The sequence below is a fragment of the Tachysurus fulvidraco genome, chromosome 1, assembly GCF_022655615.1.
Source record: "Tachysurus fulvidraco isolate hzauxx_2018 chromosome 1, HZAU_PFXX_2.0, whole genome shotgun sequence".
Lineage (NCBI taxonomy): Eukaryota > Metazoa > Chordata > Actinopteri > Siluriformes > Bagridae > Tachysurus > Tachysurus fulvidraco.
Window position 1 is genome coordinate 12,368,338 of NC_062518.1, and position 25,705 is coordinate 12,394,042.

Consider the following 25,705-nt stretch of genomic DNA (forward strand, 5'->3'; position numbering starts at 1 on the left):
AACATTTACCGGAAGTGAATAAAACATCTTGGTGTCCAGCACATGATATACGGTAAATATCACATGAGCAGTCACTTCAGATTTATTAGAAATGTTCAATTAGTCTCAAGAGCAAGAATAAAAAACTGCCTCTCTAGAAATAAACTATTAACTTTGGTGCCTTTGTAAATGCAAACCACTGTCTCATCCCTCACCCTCTTCTTTACATTTCCACCTGTGCACGCGCACACACACACACACACACACACACACACACACACACACACACACACACACACACACACACACACACACACACACACACGTTCAGCACTGGCCTCAGGCTTTACTACATCTTTCACTTGTCTGTTTCCATGCATATAGTTTTTGTTCACATGGATGTAGCTGAGATCTAATGAGCGTTCTGATCAGAATTTCCCAATCTGACGTAAGCACGCGGCTCGTTAGGGAAGACGAGGGAACAGAAGTGTGGATAAGACGCTCCTGCACCATCATTAGCATTTCTACTTTTAGTCCTGCTTTGACTATATCTCCATATCCGCCACAGCCCAGGGGAGGACGGTATCTGCTTCACAGTCTTGCCTTCTTTCCTCATTCATTTGAGTCAAGCTGCACTTTTTTTTTTTTTGCTTCTGTTTATTTTTATTCCACTGAAAATATTTTTAAAGATGATGGACAGCAAATCAAGCAATTAACATGTAAGCAAAGTGGTGAAGTGATATCTTTGTCATTGTGGCACTCAGTAGGGTTTCTCAGCTTCATGTGTGCCCCAAGACTGTGTGTGTGTGTGTGTGTGTGTGTGTGTGTGTGTGTGTGTGTGTGTGTGTGTGTGTGTGTGTGTGTTTGTGCACATGCTGATGGAGTGTTTGCATTGTCTGACAGGTTGTTTGTTGATCTCATTAATGGATGCATGATGGCCCTGACCTGAGAACAGCTCAGGTGAGACTGAGAGAAACATGACATGCCCAGATAAATTGAATTATTCAGTTCCACAAAGCTGTGTGTGTGTGTGTGTGTGTGTGTGTGTGTGTGTGTGTGTGCGCGCGAGGTTCAGTATGGGAGATCGGTCTCTGTCTTTGTTGACAGACTCCATGCTGTGGTTGGACACTGTGATAATTAACCATCACACACACACACAGACTCACACACACACACACCCACTGGCTAGATGGATTCTCCATCGTCTTTAGATCAGGGCTTTTTACTCCTTTAATGAACGAGAAACAGTTTCCTTTCCGTGAGACCGGAGGTATCAGATATCCGTCTAACCTCTGACACAATTAGTTAAAGCTGGATATAACATTGATATTGTGATCAATCCCTACAGAGTCTGAAGGATCTATCACAGACTCGCGGTGGTTACTCGTGTCACTACTGATAATAATTTGTATATTTATAATCTTGATATTTAGTCCAATTATTTTTGAAGGAGTCTAACAAAGACCCCTTCAAGACTTCAAGACTCCCTCAAGACTCATTTACATCTACATGACGTTTTTATCCAGAGAGATATACAAAAGCGCTTTCGATAAACACATTTGATTGCTGATTTGAACGCTGGTTCACTAGATTACAGACTTAAGATACCATTAACCTAAAACACTGTTCAGTTTTTTTTAATATACACATACAACAAACAGGGAATAGATCAAGTTTTTCAGGACGAGGTAATTCTTCACTTCCTTTGAAGATGGTCAGTGACTCGGCTGTTTGGACTTCTAGTGGAAGTTCATAGGTAGACCTGCCAGTGAGCGGCAGTAGTCCAGATCAGAGATCAGATCGGAGATCAGAACGCTGTGTATGGATATTGCAAGATCCTGACCTAAGGAAGAGCCACCTGGGATGACTAGGTTTACTAGGATTGACTCTCTCGACACACTCAAATCTCCATCAAGACTCCCTTTGTTTGATGCAGTAGCTTAGTGGTTAAGGTGTTGGATTGCTGATCGGATGGTTCTGAGTTCAAATCCCAGGTCCACCATGTTGTCCTTGCTGGACCCCATAGCAAGGCCCCTAACCCTCAACTGCTCAACCTCAGTGAGTGCTATAAGAGATGTTTTATGCAAAACCGTTTTTATGAACTACTGTCGGAAAAATAATTCTTGCGGTTTGTTGTGACTTTTGGCCTAAAGACAATAACAGTGCTGACTCTCTTCCTGTGATGGTTTGGAGACACTTTAAAAAGACCTTAGTCCACTCTTTAAATCATGCTCTTTTATGTTTCTAGCCTGTGTGCATGTGGTTTTAAATCAAACCACAGCTTTCAAAGTGAGACAGATTTGAAACATCTTGTCGAAGGCTCTGTGCAAGCCGATTTTTGACCGAAAAAACGGATGCTTCGACGCATCAGTGACCCACCAGTCACTGTCATGCTGATGGTGTGCGTCATATAAAGTTTTGACTTCAGTTGCATTTGCCAATGAGAAATAATTATGTTTTCTTCTTCCAGGTCTGTTGCAATTTATTAATGTTTCACTGCCTTAATTTGAACTGACAAGATAAATATTGACGTTTTGCTTTTCATTGTTAATTAGTTGTTGTTTTACTCATCAGTTCTATCTATCTATCTATCTATCTATCTATCTATCTATCTATCTATCTATCTATCTATCTATCTATCTATCTATCTATCTATCTATCTATCATCTTTTTTTTCTCTAACACTAAAGGATTTCTGACTATATCAGCTTTAGTGTATAGTTTCAGGAAAAACTGTGGCTAAGTGGCTAAGGCACTTGGTTGTTGATCAGAAGGTTGGGGTTCAAGCCCCAGCACTGCCAACCTGTTACCGTTTGGCCCTTGAGCAAGACCCTTAACCCTTCTTGCTCCAGGGGTGCTGTATCATATCTGCCCCTGTGCTCTGACCACAACCTCCTCAGTTGGTGCTGTGCTGTAATGTCTATACAGTGATAAGAGAGGCTTCTACACCCCAATTTCAAATAAGCTGTGAATGTTTTCTTTCTTGTCACTTAAAAATACCTCACCTTCAGTAAGAAGTAATGCTGACCTAAAGGTTGCTCAGGAGCTCTTGGTTTGCTTCTGGCAACTCACAGCTAAATACTGTGCCTAGCAATGTGTTTGCCAAATGCTAAGACATTTCTTAGTACAGTATTGAACTAAAACCTATTCTAGCTAACACATCTGTTAGCATTTGGCTAATGTCTGCTTTGGCTTTCCAACATAAACAGGAAACCCCCTTTATTGGTCATGTATCTTTTGGCACACAGATCAGACGTCATCATCCGGAGATTTCGGTGTATGGCTGTGGTGATCTGCCCATTCAGCAAAAAGAGTGCTAGTACAGTCAGGTATTGCACCAGAAGGGAAGTAGAATGTATGGGTGTGATGGATAGGTGTCCATATACTTTTGGCTGTACAGTGTACAGCTCCATGCTTACAGTAGGACACTGTGTTAATATCGGACTCATCTATACAGGGCACTGGTCCAGTATGTTGCTATGGTAACCCATTCTTGCTGATCTTGGAGTAAAGCACTGACAGCTTATTTCTGGGCCATCCTCACTTCCATAACACTGAATCAGCCATAACACTAATGTGTGTGTGTTGGTTTCAGTGTGTCAGTGGTTATGTAAGGAGTGGATTTACTCCATCTAATTATCATGTCTGTTCTTAACTGGGATTCATCTTGTTGTGGAAGTTGCTCTTTTGATACAGATATAAAAAAAAAAAACTTCTGATCTCAGGTTAGCAGGCATCAGAATTTCCCACTTTTCCCTGTGCTTTTCCCTCTACTGGATGCCTGAATCAGCCGGTTTTATTGACCACCGCTGCAGTGTGAAGAGGTTTGAAGCACATGGACAGTGCAGAAACTATATAATTAACATCTAAGAAAAAAACAACAATGGTGCCTAAGACTCGTTTATACTCATGTATAAATTTTTGTTTTTCTAGATCCTTCTAGCTCAGGCAATGCAGAGCTGTCTTGGAGGAACGGTACAGTCTGCATGTACACATTGACGTAGAGGAGCAAAATACTGATTTCTGATTCATGGCACTTGTTTTATAACAAAAAGGGAGTGGAAAAAACATTAACTTGAATTCTGACCAATTCTTTCCCACATTCCCACTTTCATTTTTTTCTTCATATTTTGTAATGATTCGTTGAATCTATTTTGCAAGTGATTAAAAAAATCTAAGACTCGGGTAAACATGGACACTCGACTGTCCTTCTCTTCGCATGTTTATTATTTGACATGTTGGTTTTATCAGAAGGATTCAGCCATTTTTCTCCATGCAGGCTGAAACTCAGGCGCTTGTTTAGTCTTTTGTCATTTCGAGACTGGACTACTGCAACTCCTCGGATCACAATTTGTCCTCTGCAAATCATCCAAAATGTACAGTAGCTGCATGACTTGTTTTCAACCTGCCAAAGTTCTCCCACACCACCCCACTGCTGTGCACCCTCCAGTAGCTGAATGCATCAGATTCAAAACTCAGAGGTTTGCATACAAAGCCTAAATTGGACCAGCTCCCTCTTACCTCACAACTTTTATCACTACTCGTACTACACTTCACGATCCACCAGCACTCCATAACTAGTCCCACCATCTCTCACGGCAAGAGGAAGGTATATAGCAAGACTCTTTTCTGTTGTGGCACTGAGGTGGTTGAACAAACTTCCTCTAGATGTCCAAACAGCTAAGTCACTGGATATTTTCAAAGGCTGGGTGAAGACCTACCGCTTCCTGAAACACTTGGACTAGCAAGTTTTAGTTTCATAGTATCCTAAGTCTGTAACCTAGAGAACCATTGTTACTGAATTTTTTAATGAGACTTTAAAGCACTTTTCTACGTCACTCTGAATAAGAGCGTCTGTTTTGATAATTAACTCATTATTACAATTAATGCATTTCATTTGTAACAATGCTAATTGCTCTCTTAATGACTGTGGAAGTAGGAAAGGTGTACTCATTTATTTGGTTCTGAATGTCGGCGAAAGTTTTTGTTGTCATCTGACGTAATCTGCCGGAGAGCGTCCTGTCTTTTTCCCATGAGCGTATCCTAATATTTGCTTTAGCTCAATCAACATACAGATATTTTGTGTCACTTGTGTCAATATATACAGCTGACAATACAGTTTACTGTTACCAGAAGGTAAATATACATCACTCATCTGAGTTAGATGACCAGCTCGATGTTCACAAAGGACGAGTACAGGGGCGTTCACGATCTTCGTCCGCTTTGTAGCTCGATAAAAATGATTGAAATGAGTTAAAGCAGCGACACACCCCCTCTTCTATAGCACATGGTGGTATCTTTATCATGTCAGCTCAGAAGAAACGTTCGATTTACTGTAAATGAAACCTTTAACTACGATATGAACTGAATCTGTTATTTTACTTGAGGAATCCAGACACTTGCACTGGAATAAGATGCTGTGTTTTTGGTTTTTATTTTTAGATTATGGCACAATAACTTCTCACTTTTTCATTTTCGATCCGATTCTGAATCCGACACCCATCTGATACTGTTTTCTTTCAAATTTATTAGCTTAAAGATTTTGACTCTTTTAAACACTGAAAACAAAATCCCTATAGTTAACTATAATAAAGTGGAGATATTCAGATCAGTTCTTTTTATTTGTATAGCGCTATTAACAATTCACATTGTCTAAAAGCAGCTTTGCATGAGTATAGAAACAACAGAAAATTCAATAAAAATTTTAAACTAAATTGTAAAATGAAGTTAATAGAAAAGGTTTTATTTGCAGTAAACCTTGCAGGGGGGGGGTTCTTTTACCTTTTTTTTAATTGTAACAGATACTGACGTGAAAATACTGACGTGATGGATTCATAACGACATCAGCCTACTTAGTACATACAAGCTGATATTAAATGTGGATTTAATTTTGAACATGTTATGAAAACATTCTAACCCTTACGCTTGTTTGCATGTCTTCACACTCCACTGTTATACCTAAAGAGTTTAAGCCATCTGCTGCTGATCTACACACACACACACACACACACACACACACGTGCGCGCACACATTCTTTGATTGGTGGGAATAGATGAAAATCAGCACAAACATCTATTTTTTGCTCTTATTCTTAAATACATTTACTGTCGTATGTAGATTTTCACCAGAAAAGACCAATTCAAATTATGGAGACAAGAATATACACTGTATGACTTAATATGAGTGTATAAATCTCATCATTTATCCCTAATGACTGTGGCGATAGTGAGTAAAAACTCCCCGAGACACAATAAAGAGACCTTGTAAGGAACCAGACTCAAAGGGACCCTATCCTCATGTGGGAGACACCGGCGAGTGAGATTATAAATCAGGTCCCTTTTATAACTGTGGACTGTAAGAACCAAAAGCGCAATTGTGTAACTCAGACATTCATTCATAGTTTTAGCACGAAGTCATTGTTGACGTTTAAAACTCTTTATATCCATTGTAGTCTGAAGCCGCCGCCATCATCATCAGAATCAGAATCAGCTTTATTCCGCACGTGTGCTCACAGAAGGAGTTTGGACTACTAAACAATACCGAACTACTAGAATAAAGGAATTTGGACTCCGCCTGATGGCAGAAGTACGAACAGACTGTGTCCAAGGTGCTCGTTTCTTCACCCTGTAGTTGTACAAGTCCTGGAGATTGGGCAGGGGCATTAGGGATCAAGAGAACCAGTCCTCTTCTCCACTAAATAATGTTCAAAGTGCCAACTGAACTAAAAATATGTTCAGTATGAGCATCATGTATCTCTAATAACAGCAAAGGTTATTCAACTTTAAGGTATTGGGTCATTTTTGGGCATTAACTGCTTTGGGGCAATTAGGGCTGGCCAGAATCTTATATTGTCATGTGGATCCTTTCTTATCTGAAACAATATATGATATAGATATATGATGCAATTAGATTTTCTGTAAATGAAACAAATGACAAATCGCATCCAAACATACAAACGACAGACGTACCTCTCGTGTACAAGTTGTTCACCTTTGTGCCAGAGTGTTGAGGAGAGTTTCATCTAGTGCTCCATGTTCTCCACACCAATGCTAGCTCCTGGCTCAAACCCTAGTGATGTAAATCATCTGCCAATAAATGTCTTTTGCGAAGCTCGAAATGAGATTGAAAATATACGTCAGTAGACATTTTTATATCGTTTCTAGAAGCCCTAGTTAATGTCCTATCGGTGTATCCATGAGGATTGAATACAGATATACAGGAAGCTCAAAGCCGATGTAAAGCCCCAAGATGAGACAAGCTATTCCATATCTGTGGGGCTTCTAGGAACAAGTTCTGAACTTATGCTAGACTTCAATATTCTTAGGTACAGTACCAGTAACAAGCCTGCACCTTTGGATTGAAGTATGCGTGGTGGATCATCATAGACCAAATGTTCATTCAGATACTGTGTAGTGAGACTGTTCATCAGTAGCATTTTATAATCAGTGTAAGTTTTTGTGTCTCTGTCTTTAGCAGTGTGTTTGTGGAATCTTTCGACAAGAGGGAAGACAGGAAAAACCTGGTCTGCAGGTCTGTGTGAGGGATTACTGAAAATGAGTAGCATCTACAGGGATGTGTCCATGTGTGAGCTTGTGCATGTGTGAGCTTGTGCATGTGTGTGACGACTCGTAAGAAATTGTGATATATAACTTTTATTTAGGCGTAGGAGGGAGGAGAGCAGGAGCTTCAGTGGAAGAAACAGGTGTGCGTATCTCAGAGTAAACCGAAACCTGTGTGTGTGTGTGTGTGTGTGTGTGTGTGTGTGTGTGTGTGTGTGTGTGTGTGTGTGTGTGTGTGTGTGTGTGTGTGTGTGTGTGGATTAGATACTTCTGCTGACCTACAGAACGTAGAAGAAGATTTTTGTTAGACTGCGTTTTCCCTTATTGTTTATGATTATAATGTACATATGATACATGTTGCCCTGCTATCATGGTGGATATTCCCTTCACACCCGGTGTTCTGACTTGGCAACCCTGACTAGGATAAAGTGCTTAGTGAAGATCATCACATGATTTATATACACACACACACACACACACACACACACACACACACACACACACACACACACACACACACACACACACACACACACACACTCACTCACTCACTCACCCACCCACTAGCCACTTTATTAGGTACACCTGTCCAACTGCTCGTTAACGCAAATTTCTAATCAGCCAATCACATGGCAGCAACTCAATGCATGTAGACATGGTCAAGACGATCTGCTGCAGTTCATGATTTTGTGATTTTGTCAAGACGATCTGCTGCAGTCAGTGATTTTGAACGTGGCATGGTTGTTGGTGCCAGACAGGCTGGTCACAATGTGTACATTCTTGAATCCAGTCTAAATGAAGGCTTATAATGAAACATTGATAGTTTATAAAGTATAATAAAATATATATAGCTGAAGGCTGTGATGTCAGTTAAGGTGTTCAGAACACTATACAGCTGTCTCATTGATGCAGTGAAAGCAGATGATCAGGGGTTTGCCATTGCAGAGGTCTAGCAGTGTTAAATATAGCAAAGAACTGGACCGTGTGTGAAATCTGCCTCCAGGAAACAGAAGGGAAGCTACGTCTTAACGCTGAGCTCTCACAGAGCAGCCCATTGGGATACAGCCACCTGGAGTGTTGTGAAATTGCCATTATACGCTAACGTTATCATCCATTTCTGCCCTAGATTTCCTCACACAGTGTTTGATGAGTATAGCTTTTTCAGGTGGGGCTTATTAAAATCTCTGAGATTATTGTGTACATTCTGGTCATACGGAGTCTATTAAAGTTTCATTTGCATTAAATAATTTTTTTGAAGTTATAATAGTAAATTATTTTGTGTGTGTGTAGTTGGCATCGATTTATTTATGTGTGAAGCAGAAAGCCAACACTCAGGGTGAAGTAGTTGATACAACAATATAATATGAGATTATTACGTATTACTGTGTATTGGCAGGGTCCATCATTTCCTTTAGTATCTGTGTAGATGTTAAAAATATTAGCAAAAGCCTAGATTTTGTAGGTCCTTTGCGTTTGTTTGTGTATGTGTGTTTCAGACTACAGACTGGTCCCTAGAGATGTTGTAATCTTAACCGCTGTTTACTTGCCCTGTCTGCTCAGACTTGCTCACAGGTCTCACCAGCACACTTCTCAGTGTTCCAGAGAGGATGATCAAATTGCTGTGTGTGTGTGTGTGTGTGTGTGTGTGTGTGTGTGTGTGTGTGTGTGTGTGTGTGTGTGTGTGTGTGTGTGTGTGTGTGTATATGTATGTATATATATATATATATATATATATATATATATATATATATATATATATATATATATATATATATATATATATATATATATATATATATATATATATATATATATATATACAATGGTGAGATATGTTAAGCTCTGCCACCATCTAGTGGAGCAGAGGCAGAACTGCAGGAAGAGCCAGGAACTAGATTTAGAATTGTATTTATTCACCATATAATATACAATAACTCTCATAAAGTTTTTGGTCAGAAATATCAAATATTACATTCACCCCCTTAGAACTATGCATGCTGGTAATTGATAAGCTGATTGAAACACCAGATGATGGAAAATAAGTTATAAATTTAGTGCTATTGAACAGAGTTACTAATGTTATATGAGTCTCTCACACTTCAGCTTAAACACAGTATGGCCAAAGGTATGTAAACATATGACCCTCACACCCTGTTTCAGCATCACACTACTCTGTTCCTTTGTTCCTCTGATGGAAAAATACTTCAATACCTCAAGGTCCATCATCTCTTTGCTACTGCACCCCAACATCAACCATCCTCAAAAATGGACTTACAGATTATGGGGAAGGCAAGAATGGTTGACCAAGTTTACTGTATGTCAGCGAGCAGAAGGGTTGATGGTGTTGTTCTGGAGTGGGCTGACCTGTTATGGCTGTTAGGCCACAAGCTGGGCTTCCCCTGATAACAAGGGTAGTAGACAGACTGTCCAGTGGGACATGGGCATAATTTACCTGGGTCTTTCTAGCGCTTCCTAACTCGTGGTCTTTCGCGTGTCTCCTGCTGTGTGCCTCTTGTCTCTGACTGAACTGTGGCTCTTGTCTCTCAGTTCTTTTCTATTCATTTTAAGAAATAACTTTTACTTTTAATATAAACATTCAGCATATTTATACTACAATTATCTACATGTATACAATTATGTTTGGCTCTAGTTAACATCTGGTCTTTTGTGTTTTGGTTAGGATTTATGACAGTTGATGCTTAAGCGTGTGTGTGTGTGTGTGTGTTTCCACAGTGTTATTTGGTAAGTCAACACCTGGATGCCATTCTAATTTTAGCTGCAGTTGCGGAATAAGATGTTAAATAAACAAAGTGAGTCATTTTGACTTGATTCACTTCATCTTTAAAGCCCGTTTTGTTCACAGAGGGACTCTGTTAGTCCTAGTGAGAAGTGAGAAGCTGTATATAAAGTCTGGTATCATTTGTGGATCTCCGAAAGACTCGTGGGGTAAAATGATGCATTGCATTTAGTATAGAAACAGCCATGATCCAGTCTTTCTCCTCCTTTCAATTCCTATTAAATGTTCAGTTTAATAATCTTAAAAAAAGGAAACGGTTGTTTGCTTGTAAAAATAAGCGTGATATTCCGAAGAAACTCATAGATTCAATTTATTAAGAAAGTCACAAAGCAGGAGTTTCTGTTAAGCAGGTGTGTGTTTTTACTTTTTTGCAGCAGCACCAGGTTGTTTCCTCATGCACCAGCTAACCAAATTCACTGTTCGATTTCAACAGCTGCTGAACGGGTTTTATCTACTAACCTCTTTTTACAGGATATGAAAGAAAATCTTGAATAACCTGAATATCACCTTTCAGTTTTTAAATTTGATCTATATAGAAACTTTCCCTTCATAACAACATGTTTGTAATCCTTTTATGATTATTAAGTGGACTATAAAGGCATTATAAAAGTAAGTAATTAGGTTTACCTAACTTCTCTTATGTAGCGCCAAAATATGTAACAGTGTGGAACAACCTGCTGTTGTTATCGGCTTACTTTCTGTTGGGTTCGAGCTGCGTCATGCTGTGAAATACAAATGAATAACAACAGTAAACGCAACCAACTACTAAAAATAATTTTGGGATGACAAAATGTTTTCAAGAGCATATGTCTTATTTCAACATACAACGTGTGGAAGTCTGCTAGACTGTTACTCGAAACAGGCCGAGCGGTTCTACTAAAATCAAAAGCTGCTTCAACAATGGATTAGTTTAGGGGTGTGCAAACTTATGTAACTCTGTTCCTCCCACAAATGTTCTCTAAAATGTTTTGGATTGGGGGTGTGAAAAGTTCTGCCCTGATTGATCTTGGTTTCGTTTCATCATTTCTTGGTTATGGTCATGCTGGGATATATTTTTAGGCGGTGAACTGCCAGCGAAAAAAAAAAAACTACCACGGAGCAGAAAAAGATACGAGTTACAAGCCATGTGAAGATATTACATCACTATGAAAAAGGCTCGTTAGACACTACTGCTTGGGGGAGATGTGGATCGTCTGTATAACGTAATGATAAATGACTAGATACCCTCCAGATTAGACACAAACCTCCAGTATAATGAGCCAATGATGCCTTGGTGGATATTCTGTTTATATATATATGAATTTGAATGTGATTTATATATTGAATTCCTATGGTTACAGACACATGTTTCTAATGTACAGTGTAAATTGTTGTCTGTTAACAATGTTTGGTGAAAGAGTTTAATTAAAAAGCCATAGCACTTCATTAGCACTGTTTTATTATTAGCATTAGAGTAAGATGAAGATAGAAGGTGAAGCATTAAACTTTTATTAGCGAGTGAAATCTAGCAGGTGATGACGGTCACTTGTGAGCGTTATGAAAGCAGCCAGTCTTTTAATATTGCAGATCATTATATTGGAGATCAGTGGTTTGGTTTTTAAATACCACTTAATAGAGACTGTATTTAACATTTGAGGTGTGTGAACATGCCTTTGATTTTTCATTACTGGTACGCTGATCCTCATTACGATCTTGGTGCCTTAGTATCTTAACTATAACAAGGATTTCATTCCATTTAGAAATTCAGGCAGCGGTGGCTCAAGTGTTTAAGGCTCTGAGTTTACTGCCAGTGTTGCACTGAAGTGCTTCAGAAACAATAACGGCCCAGTCGGTGCCCAGACATCAGTACAGTTGAGAATCCATGGCATGTCTGATGCATAAGACACTGTATTTTACATTCTGCTGTTAGACAAAATCACTATTAACATGTTGATTTGTTCAACTCACAATGAATGTGTTCAGTATGAGAAAGGGGAGAGAAACACGGAGTGACAAAGACAGAGAGTGGGAGAGAGGACAGACAGACAGACAGACAGACAGACAGACAGACAGACAGGGAGCATGAGAGATAGAGCGAGAGACAGACAGACAGACAGACAGACAGACAGACAGGGAGCATGAGAGATAGAGAGAGAGAGAGAGAGAGAGAGAGAGAGAGAGAGAGATTGTGAATGTGTGTTTGTGTTACCAGCTTGTGAAAAACAGCATGTTTATGAGAATTGTGTTTTCTGAAGCTCTTCTCCTGATTAGAGATAAAGTTGTAGTGTTTATTACAGCTCTCATAAATAGATACTTTATTAAGCAATCTGTTGAATTTTGTATTAAAAGCTACACAGATCGACAGACAGATCTACAGACAAAAGATTGAAAACGTGACTGGAAAGATACTGTGCAGCGGCAAAGTAGATCTGCCTGTCGATCTGTCTGTCGATCTGTCTGTGTGACTTCACTGGAGTGAACAGAGTTGCTTTAAAATGGCTTTATAAATAAACTTAATTTGACTGCTGATTGGCAGTCACCTTTTGTCTCTCACAGAGTTGCCATAGGAGACTGTTAGAGGAGACATAGGAGACCAGTTTAGCTCCCACCAACCCCCAACACACACACACACACACACACACACACACACACACACACACACACACACACACACACACACACACCAGTCACACTTTACTCACACTTTCCCTGATGAGTCACCCTTCATTGCTCTGATCATATTGCAGAAGAAAAAGTCATATCATGAAAAGAATGTGGAATCACACAGTCTCTCTCTCTCACTCTCTCTCTCTCTCTCTCTCTCTCTCTCTCACTCTCTCTCACTCTTGCTCTCTCACTCTCTCTTGCTCTCTTGTTTTCTTTTTATGTCTGTTTCTCTCTCTCTCTTTCTCTTGCTCTCTCACTCTCTCTTGCTCTCTCACTCTCTCTTGCTCTCTTGTTTTCTCTTTATGTCTGTTTCTCTGTCTCTCTCTCTTTCTCTTTCTCTTTCTTTCTCACTGACATTCACTCCTTCGCACCTCCATATTGTAGTGTGTGAGCTGCACTTCTCAGTTTGTGTTTTTACCTTTTAAGGCTGGGGAAACGGGTTCACAGTCACACACGCACACGGGTACAGTGTATGTACTTCTTTATGAAGCATCTTCAAAGGAACAGTTAGTGGCATGTGTGTGTGTGAGTGATAGAGAAACAGAGAGGAGTTGGTTTGGTACGTGGGTTCTGATGCAGGGGGAGGAAGCGTATGGTGTGTTTCACAAAGTGTGAGTTTATAAAGTGGTAAACGCAGCTTGTGGCTTTTTGTTTTTCGGTAAATGCCGTGTTCACTGTCTCCACTTTCCTGCACACGCAGCACATTCTGACTGGTGTGTGATGTGACTCCCTCACAGAAAAGTTTTCAGGTGTAATTAAAAAATGCAGTTTAAATTGAAGCTAAACTTCTGGAAACTTCCTACTGGATATTGAGGTTAGGTTCAGAGTTTGGCCTGTCACAAAGATTTAATCTGCTAATTGCAATTATTTATACTGCGCTAAGCAGGATGGTTAGACATGATCCTAATTAGTCAATATTATTTCTCCGTTTCAAATCACAACACTGTATCTGAATCATTAGGATGGGTTAATCTATTAAATGTTGTATACAGTATCAGTACAGGATTTATTTTCTCAGGTGTTTGCTGTAATATGCACTAACATTGATTTCAGTTGTAGCTTTTAAATATTTAAGTTATTGTTTGTTCCTGTCTTCCATTTAAATGAGTTTACTGTCTAAGTGGCAAACAGAAATATCATTTGCTTGGCATTGATGCATGGCTATATGTGTATAACTGCTGCTGTGGTTATAAAGGTGTCGTTTTTATAAAAATGTCAAGTGAGTCACAATGTCTCATTCATGACAGGCCTGTTTGGGGTTAGTTAGCTCATTGCATTTTGATTTCTTTAGCTACAAGAATACACACATCAGTGCACTTAACGCACCAAGACACACAATTCAAAGTTTTGTGCTGTTCTAAAGGAAACATCAGGGGCACTATGCTGTTTTGTGGTTAACTACACAATAAACAAGGGAAAGAAGGAATGAAAAAACAATGACAGTACTTAACTCAGCATTTGTCCTACATCTCTGCTAAACAGGAAATGTTTAGGGATTTTTTTAAGTGTAGATCGTGGTGGTATTTCTTAATACTGCACTAATTATCGAGTCAAATATTTAATAATGGACACCAATTAGTCATAACACTAAAATGAACTGACTAATGTTGTGTTTGTTCCCCTTGTGCTGCCAAATCAGCTCAGACCTGTTGAGGCATGGACTCTACAAGATCTCTGAAGCTGTGCTGTGGTATCTGACACTAAGATCCTATAATTCCTGTAAGCTGTGAGGTGGGGCCTCCATGGATCAGACTTGTTTGTTCATCACATCTGAGTTATTTGGAGGCCAAGTCAACACCTTGGAGACTCTTTCATGTTCCTCAAACCATTTCTGTACATTTATGCAGTATGGTATTGTCCTGCTGAAAGAGGCAAATTTGGTCTGCAACTTTGTTTAGTATGTGTCAAAGTAACGTCCATATGACTGCAAGCACTCAAGGTTCTTTCCATAGTGTATTCCGGTGTTATTCCATTCCCAGATTATGCAACTGGATGTCCAGATTATGCTAAAGTAAATGTGATTAATCACATTTACTTTACCTGGCAACACATACCTGGCCACCTTCTTCCGTTGCTCTACGGTCTAGCTCTGATGCTCAGTTACCCATTGTAGGGACTGTCAGTGGTGGCCGGGGGTCGGCATGGGCACTCTGACTGGTCTGAGCTCCCTACTTGGGCGTTCATGTCTGTCTCAGTTTCACCGGTTGTCCTTCCTTGGACCTGGCCCACTTCTTCCATTGCTCCATGGTCTAGCTCTGATGCTCATGTACCCATTGTAGGCACTGTCAGTTGGGTACAGGGGCTTCCATGGGGACTCTGAATCCCCATTTGGGTGTTCATGTCTGTCCCAGTTTAACCGGTTGACTGTCCTTGGACCACTTTGTAAGGTACTAACCACTGCATACTAGCAACCCACAATGCCTGCAGTTTTGAAGGTGCTTTCATTCATTGGCCTAGCCATCACAATTTTCTCAAAATGTTTATTGATTTGTTGCCCGTTTTTCCTATTTCTGATACATCAACTTTAACAACTGACTGTTCACTTGCTGTCTCTTGTATCCGACCTGTTAGAACAGTGTTCAATTGTCTAGTTTTAATGTTATGGCTGCCCTTAACCCCACTGAACAGCTTTGGGGTGAACTGGAACACTGACTGCACCCCAAGTTTCCTCTCCTGGCAGCAGTATCTGATCTGATCCTTATGATACTGTATGTGGACATCTTAAGTATTAAGTCAAAGTATTTGTGTTCACTCATCTACTAGAGCTCTTACTTTGACTAAGATGTCCACATACCATAAGGACACATCATTTGCAATATTTAGCTCGAATTTTATAGTATTTAAATCAATCAATTAAACAGTGTAAGAAATTACAGCACATTTTCTATGTGGTACTGCATTTGTCTTCAGGTCCTGCTTGGATTTTTGTCTTCATCAAGGGATTCCACTTCTTTTCTTGTCTTTGGTTGTTTAAAGTCATATACTTTGGGTCATTGTCCTTCAGTGTGGTGAAGTGGCAGCTAATGGGTTATGAAGCGTTTGACTGAATCTGAGCAGATGATGTAGGCCAATTCACTTCAGAATTCTTTCTGCCAGCAGTTACTGTAGAGCATCAAACCATACAAGAGAGCCATTTTCCCCTCTTTTCCATGTTCTTCTCTTCCCATCATTCAGGAGCACATTGAGTCATCTGTTCATAGGATATTCTTTCAGAACTGTAAAATCTTTTTAGATGCTTTTGGCTAACTTATATTTTGTCATCCTGTTTTTGAGGCTAACCAACTGTTTATGTCTTGTGGTAAAGCCTCTGTATTTACTGTACTTTGCTGTCAAGTTTCAAGACAACAATCAAGTTTTCTTTTGATTGTTGACTTTAACATAACTGTACCTATCTCCAGGAGGGACTTCTTGAGCAGGCCAAATGGCCATGCAAAGGGTTTTTGCTTTACCAGGACTCTTTTTTGATAGTATTCTGGACTTTGGTGTTATTGCGCCAGTGTGTTCTTTCTGTTTAAGAACGTCAGATATGGCCACACTATCTCTGGCACTACTGTATATCTCTGTAGCTTTAGTTTAGATTTTTTTTTTCAGCCTAGCAGTGACAACTCTGTGGACTTTGTATTGAGGAATGCATTGAGCTAAAATTGTAATAACTTATAATGAGTTTGACATAGCAGAACTGTCACTTCACCATTTGATTGTGCTCGTTTCTAGTCTGTGGATACATTTCCATAACGAAAACTCCTATTTGGCGGTTACACACCACAGGCAGATTTGTTCTTCCCTTTCGTTATATGGTGCATAAGTGGGACAAGTGTTTTTATTCTACTCCTTTTGTGTTTTCTTTACATATTTACACTAAAGAAAGTATACTATTCTATACATGCATGAACATTTTTTTTGCTGAGGAAGGGAGGATTAATTTGTAACTCTGTGTGGGGGTGTGTTTGTATGGCATTGGGTGGGTTGTGTAATTGTTAGACAGGAAAAGCATGTGCCATCATGCTTCATGGTATTTCTGCTTATGCTCTCTTGCCTTCCCTTACTTACACTCATGCTGTGTCTCTGTCTCCTCCCTTGGACACACCTCCTTCAAGTCTCTCAGCGAAGGCTGCCTGCTCTCTGTCACACGTCTCTGCATCTCTCTCTCTCTCTCTCTCTCTCTCTCTCTCTCTCTCTCTCTCTCTACCACCTTTGCAAGGACCAAAGTTATTCAAAGAGCTGAGGACAAGGCATTTCTGATGAGCTTTTATCTCTGCCAGTCAGGTTGTATTCATCCATTGCTCCTGTACTCTGTTTGTGTGATTGTGTGTTGATTGTGTAGCCGAATGCAGTGCTGCCTCTATATTCTGCCGACTCTTTAGACTTTCTCGCGAAGAGATGCATGCTGAAGGAAGGCACGCTAAATAAGCTTATAGGGTTACGACTGCTTCAGTCATGAGAACGTTCTTCTCTTATTTCCTTTTATTCGCTCACTTACTCAGAGAGGACAAGTGTCCGGTCCAAGTATTACGAATTATGATTAAAGTGTATTGAAAGAGCTCGCTGTGGATGCATTAGTAGGGAAAAGAAGGGGAATCTCAGCACAGGAACTAGGACCAAGCTGTTGCTGAAATTATTATCCTGTTTATATTCTGAATAATTAAATTTAATTACATTGATAATACTGCGAGTGTTAGGAATAAAAGGGCTGAAACTAAATGAACCAAAATGTAAGTGTACTTTTTTAGACCTTTCTTGGATAATCTCTAAATAATTGAAGACATGAGTCAACCATAAGCTGTAGCAGTAAAAACATAAGACTTATGTGACCAATATTGACACCTAGCATTAGCTAAAATCTAAATCTATTTAGGTTAACCCTCAAATAATTGAATGTTATGTGTCTATGTTCTATCGTAATCCACATTGCAATAGGAATTGCATTAAACAAAAAGCAGTTAATTAGTCCGATGCATTTAATTAAATAAACCTTTCAGTCAGTGTGATATGTCAGTTTGTGAAATGTCAACTGATGAAGCTTGGTTTAGTGGTTAAACCCACTCCAGCTAAATTTAGTCATCTTTCCTCTTTATTAATCAGCTTTAAATCTGAACCCGCAAGCCATGCCACTCTAAGACAGCACAGAAACCTCGTCATGTTGCTAAGACTTGGGTAACGTTTACCTATGTTGTGTATTTTAGTCCACGTGGATCCCAGAGTTCTTGCTGCTGGTCCGTCGTAATGCTCAGATATTTCCGAGTGCCGAGTGCAGTAAAAAGACTCTCTCTGTGCAGTGTTATTACTGTTTCCCATCTGAACAGTACGTCCAGTCAAACAGGTTCGCTGCTACTGCAGTGTAAATATTGCTGCTAAAGCTGACGCTCATTGTGCTACAGAGGTCACACGGAAACTGTTGTTCGGCCCACTCAGATGCGAACATGAAAAATGGATAAACTTTGATATACAGTTAATGTGTGGTTTCTGATAATGTTCTTAACATTGATTCTGGTTAGATGGGGTGTTGTGCATGTGTGACGTTGGCTTGTGTTTGGGATGTGTAGGCTTAGTATGCATGCATTAACATGCACATAGTGGATTTAGATGTTGCATGTGATTTCACTTGCACTTCACAAACTTGCTGTATGGTCCAGAAACCCTTGAAGTAACAGCTGGTTTTAAAAGTAAGACCATTACATGAGTATTTGAGGCTTTGATGCCTAGGAAGATACTAATAATCATACATGCTGTCAGACAGGTCTAGTAAGAATTGGTGGGAAATTTGTCATGCACTGGCTTTGATACATTAAACACCAGGGTAAATGTGGGGTGCCATCTGGGGAGGCAGGGGCAAGAGCGAGAGAGGAAGAGATCAGGAAAGCATAAGCAAATGGGAGTGAGAGAGCGACAAGCAGTTATTTATAGTCAGCTGGATTAAAGATTGAATGACTTTTAACTGTTCTTGCTAAACAAGTAGGGCTTATTTGTTCTCTAATTAACAGGAAGCTAGTGAATGATTCATCCTTATCTGTCCAGCTGTTTTGCTAGAAACCTCAGCATAACCAGCTAATGATTAACAGGGGGTGTTTGTACCTTAGTGTGTATATTTATTTCTCTGTGCTTTAGCTGTTTCATGCTAACATTTGCCTAACATTTTGGAAAGCATAAACATATAATATGATTATATAAAACATCAGGTAAACTTTATTAGAAGTGATCAGAGGTGTCTGCTTTCCTCCACAGTTTTGCATAGTTTGCTATAGTTAGTTTGCTCATTTGCATCAAACAGAGATATGCAGAGCCATGAGACATGATCCAACACAGCAGCCTGCTCTGGAGATGCGTCGCTCTTTCACCCGGCCCTCACATTAACGTGTCACACAGTTACACAGTTATTTATTCCCATAATGATTCTGTAATACTGAGGCAACTGGAGCAGACACAATATGATTGCGTAGCCTCCGATCGATACGCGACCACCTTTGATCAGAATCATGTGTAATCCTTCTGTTACTTACTGCAAATTATGTTGTAGAACATTCTCTAACACAATGTTCTGTTCTTCCTTTTTCTTTTCTCTGACTTTCTCTGTCTATGATTGGCTCCATGTTCCGGTTTCTGATGGAAAACCGTTTCTTTCCACAAGCCATCAAAGTCCTCAATAACTGAGCGGAACTGTACTGAGCACAATACAGGCATACACATCAACCGTATGGACTGCACAGACCTACACCAATTACACACTTCCATTATACATCCATCTGTTTACATGCTGTTTTGCAGTTTTTGTCCCGCACTGTCTTTTTGTCTGTTGTCTTGTCCTGCTCTGTCTTTTGTCCTGCACTGTCTTGTTTGTCTTGTCCTGCACTGTTTGCACCAGGTTGCACAGATGTACATTATGTATCTAGGACTAACTTAAATCCTTATCTCTGTCTTTGTTTTATGTAGCACCAGGTCCTGGAGAAACGTTGTCTCATTTCACCGTGTGCCACAACAGCTATATTTGGTTGAAATGACAATTAAAGCTTCTTGACTTTTTGATTTGACTTGACTTGACATGCTGCAAGTAAGATCTGTGATTGGTTGTTTTCACTGTCACTCAAATGTGTGAATGTATGCCGTGTATCAGGAAAAGAGCACAACCTTCAAGAGAAAGCTAGAGCTTTAGGTTGGGAAATAAAGGGTTTGGAAGATCTGTAGCCTATCACAGGAAGACTGCAGGTTATTACACACACACACACACACACACACACACACACACACACACACACACACACACACACACACACGATTATGCAGTCCACCTGCCAGCATGTTTCTGTGATGTGTGGGAGTAGAACTAGAGAACCTAGCAGAACTCATTTATTAATCAGAGATCAGGCTCGAACTCCAGACCTTACAGCTGTCAGAGAACCCCATTACTGTACCTGCTGCATGCATTCGTATGTGTGTGTGTGTGTGTGTTTGTGTTTATTAGCTGTGTTTACACATTAATCTCATTGTTCCTGTTTCACAGTGTGTCTGAGATTAGCACACAAATTGAACACAGGTTCAGCTAAACAGTCTGGTCCACATAGACACACAGGCATGAGCAACATCCGTACACACACACACACACACACACACACACACACACAGAATGTGGGCTTGAGTTTGCTACCCACAGTGAGGCCAAAATTGATAATTTGGTTGATAAACTAGAGTACGAGTCTCATCTATTCACCTAAAAGTGTATTTCCGTTTCTCTAAAACGTGTGTTAGTTTATATTGCCTTTTATCTGTGAGATGCAGAGAACCTTTTACATCTGTAATATTTTTCTCTCATATTAAAAAAGCTTATTTGACTTAATCAAACATGCAAATATGCTGAGATATCACTGTGTCATCTAGTGACAACCAACAGGGAAATCATTTAAAAAGTAAAACATCAGAACAGTAAATGAATCTGTGTGGTGTAAAAAAAAAAAAAAGACGTGTTGATGCAATACTGTTGGACTTGGCTTGTTTCCTGTTTGGGGTCACCACAGCAGATCATCTGCTTTGCATATTTCGATTTGGTAATTTATTTTTATTTTTATTAAAAAAAAAAAAAAGCAAAGCATGCCCTTCCTGAAGCAACCCTTCTGTTTTACCAGGTTCTTCAGTGGTTGGCTTACTGAGCTCCTCAGTGGTTGGCTTACTGAGCTCCTCTGTGGTTGGCTTACTGAGCTCCTCAGTGGTTGGCTTACTGAGCTCCTCAGTGGTTGGCTTACTGAGCTCCTCTGTGGTTGGCTTACTGAGCTCCTCTGTGGTTGGCTTACTGAGCTCCTCAGTGGTTGGCTTACTGAACTCCTCTGTGGTTGGCTTACTGAGCTCCTCTGTGGTTGGCTTACTGAGCTCCTCAGTGGTTGGCTTACTGAGCTCCTCTGTGGTTGGCTTACTGAGCTCCTCAGTGGTTGGCTTACTGAGCTCCTCAGTGGTTGGCTTACTGAGCTCCTCAGTGGTTGGCTTACTGAGCTCCTCAGTGGTTGGCTTAATGAGCTCCTCTGTGGTTGGCTTACTGAGCTCCTCAGCGGTTGGCTTACTGAGCTCCTCATTGGTTGGCTTACTGAGCTCCTCATTGGTTGGCTTACTGTGCTCCTCAGTGGTTGGCTTACTGAGCTCCTCAGTGGTTGGCTTACTGAGCTCCTCATTGGTTGGCTTACTGAGCTCCTCAGTGGTTGGCTTACTGAGCTCCTCAGTGGTTGGCTTAATAAGCTCTTCAGCGGTTGGGTTACTGAGCTCTTTAGGGGTTGGCTTACTGAGCACGAGCTCTGTAAGTAACCCATTAACCTCATTAAACAGTGGTTGGCTTACTGAGCTCTTCAGCGGTTGAGTTACTGAGCTCTTCAGCAGTTAGTTTACTGAGCTCTTCAGCAGTTGGTTTACTGCGCTCTTCATCGGTTGGTTTACTGAGCTCTTCAGCAGTTGGTTTACTGCGCTCTTCATCGGTTGGTTTACTGAGCTCTTCAGCAGTTGGTTTACTGAGCTCTTCAGCAGTTGGGTTACTGATCTCTTCAGCAGTTGGGTTACTGAGCTCTTCAGTGGCTGGCTTACTGAGCTCTTCAGTGGTTGGCTTACTGAGCTCTTCAGTGGTTGGCTTACTGAGCTCTTCAGTGGTTGGCTTACTGAGCTCTTCAGTGGTTGGCTTACTGAGCTCCTCAGTGGTTGGCTTACTGAGCTCTTCAGTGGTTGGCTTACTGAGCTCTTCAGTGGTTGGCTTACTGAGCTCCTCAGTGTTTGGCTTAGTGAGCTCTTCAGTGGTTGGCTTACTGAGCTCCTCAGTGGTTGGCTTAGTGAGCGCTTCAGTGGTTGGTTTACTGAGCTCCTCAGCGGTTGGCTTACTAATAAGCTCCTCAGTGGTTGGCTTACTAATACGCTCCTCAGTGGTTGGGTTAATAAGCTCTTCAGCGGTTGGGTTACTGAGCTCTTCAGGGGTTGGCTTACTGAGCTCTTCAGTGGTTGGCTTACTGAGCTCTTCAGTGGTTGGCTTACTGAGCTCCTCAGTGGTTGGCTTACTGAGCTCTTCAGTGGTTGGTTTACTGAGCTCCTCAGCGGTTGGATTACTGAGCTCCTCAGCGGTTGGCTTACTAATAAGCTCCTCAGTGGTTGGCTTACTAATACGCTCCTCAGTGGTTGGGTTAATAAGCTCTTCAGGGGTTGGCTTACTGAGCTCTTCAGTGGTTGGCTTACTGAGCTCTTCAGTGGTTGGCTTACTGAGCTCCTCAGTGGTTGGCTTACTGAGCTCCTCAGTGGTTGGCTTACTGAGCTCCTCAGTGGTTGGCTTACTGAGCTCTTCAGTGGTTGGCTTACTGAGCTCTTCAGTGGTTGGCTTACTGAGCTCCTCAGTGGTTGGCTTAGTGAGCTCTACAGTGGTTGGCTTACTGAGCTCCTCAGTGGTTGGCTTAGTGAGCTCTTCAGTGGTTGGCTTACTGAGCTCTTCAGTGGTTGGCTTAGTGAGCTCTTCAGTGGTTGGCTTACTGAGCTCCTCAGTGTTTGGCTTAGTGAGCTCTTCAGTGGTTGGCTTACTGAGCTCCTCAGTGGTTGGCTTACTGAGCTCTTCAGTGGTTGGCTTACTGAGCTCTTCAGTGGTTGGCTTACTAATAAGCTCCTCAGTGGTTGGCTTACTAATAAGCTCCTCAGTGGTTGGCTTACTAATAAGCTCCTCAGTGGTTGGCTTACTGAGCTCCTAAGTAGTTGGGTTAATAAGCTCTTCAGCGGTTGGGTTACTGAGCTCTTCAGTGGTTGGCTTACTGAGCTCTTCAGTGGTTGGCTTACTAATAAGCTCCTCAGTGGTTGGCTTACTGAGCTTCTAAGTAGTTGGGTTAATAAGCTCTTCAGCGATTGGGTTACTGAGCTCTTCAGTGGTTGGCTTACTAATAAGCTCCTCAGTGGTTGGCTTACTAATAAGCTCCTCAGTGGTTGGCTTACTGAGCTCCTCAGTGGTTGGCTTACTGAGCTCCTAAGTAGTTGGGTTAATAAGCTCTTCAGCGGTTGGCTTACTGAGCTCCTCAGTGGTTGGCTTACTGAGCTCTTCAGTGGTTGGCTTACTGAGCTCCTCAGTGGTTGGCTTACTGAGCTCCTAAGTAGTTGGGTTAATAAGCTCTTCGGCGGTTGGGTTACTGAGCTCTTCAGCGGTTGGCTTACTGAGCTCCTCAATGGTTGGGTTAATAAGCTCTTCAGCGGTTGGGTTACTGAGCTCTTCAGGGGTTGGCTTTCTGAGCACGAGCTCTGTAAGTAACCCATTAACCTCATTAAACAGTGGTTGGCCTATTGAGCTCTTCAGCAGTTGGGTTACTGCGCTCTTCATCGTTTGGGTTACTGTGCTCTTCAGCAGTTGGGTTACTGAGTCTTCAGCAGTTGGGTTACTGAGCTCTTCAGCAGTTGGGTTACTGAGCTCTTCAGCAGTTGGGTTACTGAGCTCTTCAGTGGTTGGCTTACTGAGCTCACTGAAATAAATCCGGGGCGTGTGTGTGTGTGAAAGGTTTCAGAAAGACAGAAGCTGCTTCTCTTCTCCCCTACCATTCCCTCGTTTTTCACTCAGAACCGTGACCTCTTGCTATTCTGGCTGAAGGCTGAACCTGTGTGTGTTTGTGTGTGTGTGTGCGCGCCTCATGCTCTTTAACCAAGTGAGTCATTTTTTCAGAAGCTTTTGTGCTTTGCTTGCTTTAGAAAGTGTGATTACTGTGCTATGAGCTATTAATGTCACTCTCCTTTTGTAATGCAGCTTATTAAAGCTTAATGGAAAATCTCAAAAGAGCAAAGACCACATTTTAAACTCCCCTCACTGGCCCAGTCTAGATCACACAACCTACATCAAGCACCAAGCAGCTGTTTTCATATAAGTTCAGTCGCTGTAAGATTGCAAGAGTAAACATAAGATTCCATTTCTCTCTCTCTCTCTCTCTCTCTCTCTCTCTCTCTCTCTCTCTCTCTCTCTCTCTCTCTCTCTCTCTGTATTGGGTCTGTATTGACCTATAACCTGTTTCCCAAAATGTACTGGGTGGGAAAATTAGGGTTGCTCTTTTTGTGTGCGTGTGTCTGTCTCTGTCTCTCTAGGGAGTGACTCTTTTCTGAGCTCAGGCAACTGGTGACACTGAGCTGTCATAATGCTTCATAAGCAGATAGAGGAAATGATTATATTTTTTTAACTCTTTACAATAAATCAAAAATTTATTACACTAATAATTTCCATGTTCTGACTCGGAAAAAACACGCTGACTGTTTTCCAACTTGACCGTTTTTTTTTTTTTTTCATTTTTCATAGAGCTTTTTATTCCTTGACCTTTTACTCACGCAAACAATAAAGCCAAGTTGACATTAATTTGACATTGACAGCGAGATGATGACAAAGTCCTTCACTGTCTTTCTTTGCTAGTTATAAAAAAAAATATAGAATTGTTATTACCTACTAGTGCAGTTAGTTTTCAGTTGTTATATATAACAGAATTTCTGGGTGAGTCTCGATCAGCTGTGTCTCTAGTTCAGTAGTCAGGATCTAATTCAGTCTCAATCACAAAATCCTTCCAGTGCACTCTTTAAAAAAAATCCCACAATGCACTGCAAATCCCAGAAGCTCACTAGAAATCCCTTCCAGGAAATGACATCATAATGTATTTTCTGAAGTCTGTCAGCTTGAATCAAAAGGCAGATGAACTCTCAACTCTTCTCAGCAGCACAACTACAAATTTGTTGTTGTTGCTGTCAGATGATTTCTCACATCAACGATTTTTAACTCTATTTAATGTCCTCTATACAGAGTCAAGCGACTTTTTAGCATTTAACGATGTTAGAAAGTCCAATAGCGAGCGTACAATCCTGTTTGAAGCTAAAAATATTGGTCATTTCCATCACAGAATAAAACAGGGATAATTGTATGTCTGGGTTTTTACATTGACTAAAGAGGAAATTAGAGCGTCGCTGAAAACTGTCATCAGTGTCTTGGTGTGTAGAGAGTCAGAGCCCTTACCAGCACCTCAACTACAAGGGAAGCGATTGAGCTGCACCTCTGTTCATGTTCTACAATCATCCTGTTCTACATTTAGAGACAGTTATTGATGTTTATCACTAATCTAAGGCAAAATGCAGAATTTCAGCTCCACTTCCCTCGTGAGATTCAGAGTGATTTGAAAAAGAGCTGATCTGAACTTCCTTTAACTCTCTCTCTCTCTCTCTCTCTCTAGCTTTGTATCTTTTTCTCTCCAGCATCCCACAGCTTTCCCTCTC

General features: G+C 40.8%; 2 protein-coding genes across 4 annotated transcripts in view; one reads left to right on the top strand and one right to left on the bottom strand.

Moving 5' to 3' along the window:
- Nucleotides 1–6,406: 6,406 nt before the first annotated feature.
- Nucleotides 6,407–23,789, bottom strand: LOC125146013 (fibrous sheath CABYR-binding protein-like). The gene is made up of 4 exons (XM_047821529.1): nt 23,730–23,789; nt 21,797–23,168; nt 21,094–21,753; nt 6,407–6,621 (listed from the first exon to the last, which is right to left on the bottom strand). Exons 1-4 carry the CDS (start codon nt 23,787–23,789, stop codon nt 6,407–6,409), a joined length of 2,307 nt encoding a protein of 768 aa, XP_047677485.1.
- Nucleotides 17,100–25,705, top strand: part of dgkza (diacylglycerol kinase, zeta a) — a 71,317-nt gene continuing 62,711 nt past the window's right edge. For all 3 annotated transcript variants that reach the window (XM_027133015.2, XM_047820065.1, XM_047820070.1), the window contains exon 1: nt 17,100–17,248. The gene's annotated coding sequence lies outside the window, so the exon portion shown is untranslated. The remainder of the gene's footprint in view (nt 17,249–25,705) is intronic.

What these genes read in the sequence shown, in the direction of transcription:
- LOC125146013 (XM_047821529.1), bottom strand. Translation starts at nt 23,789, where the DNA reads ATGAAGAGCGCAGTAACCCAACTGCTGAAGAGCTCAATAGGCCAACCA. An exon ending in GCCAACCACTGTTTAATGAG is followed by an intron (nt 23,169 to 23,729) that starts GTTAATGGGTTA and finishes CCAACTACTTAG; the next exon opens with GAGCTCAGTAAGCCAACCAC. An exon ending in CTCAACCGCTGAAGAGCTCA is followed by an intron (nt 21,754 to 21,796) that starts GTAAGCCAACCA and finishes GGTTACTTACAG; the next exon opens with AGCTCGTGCTCAGTAAGCCA.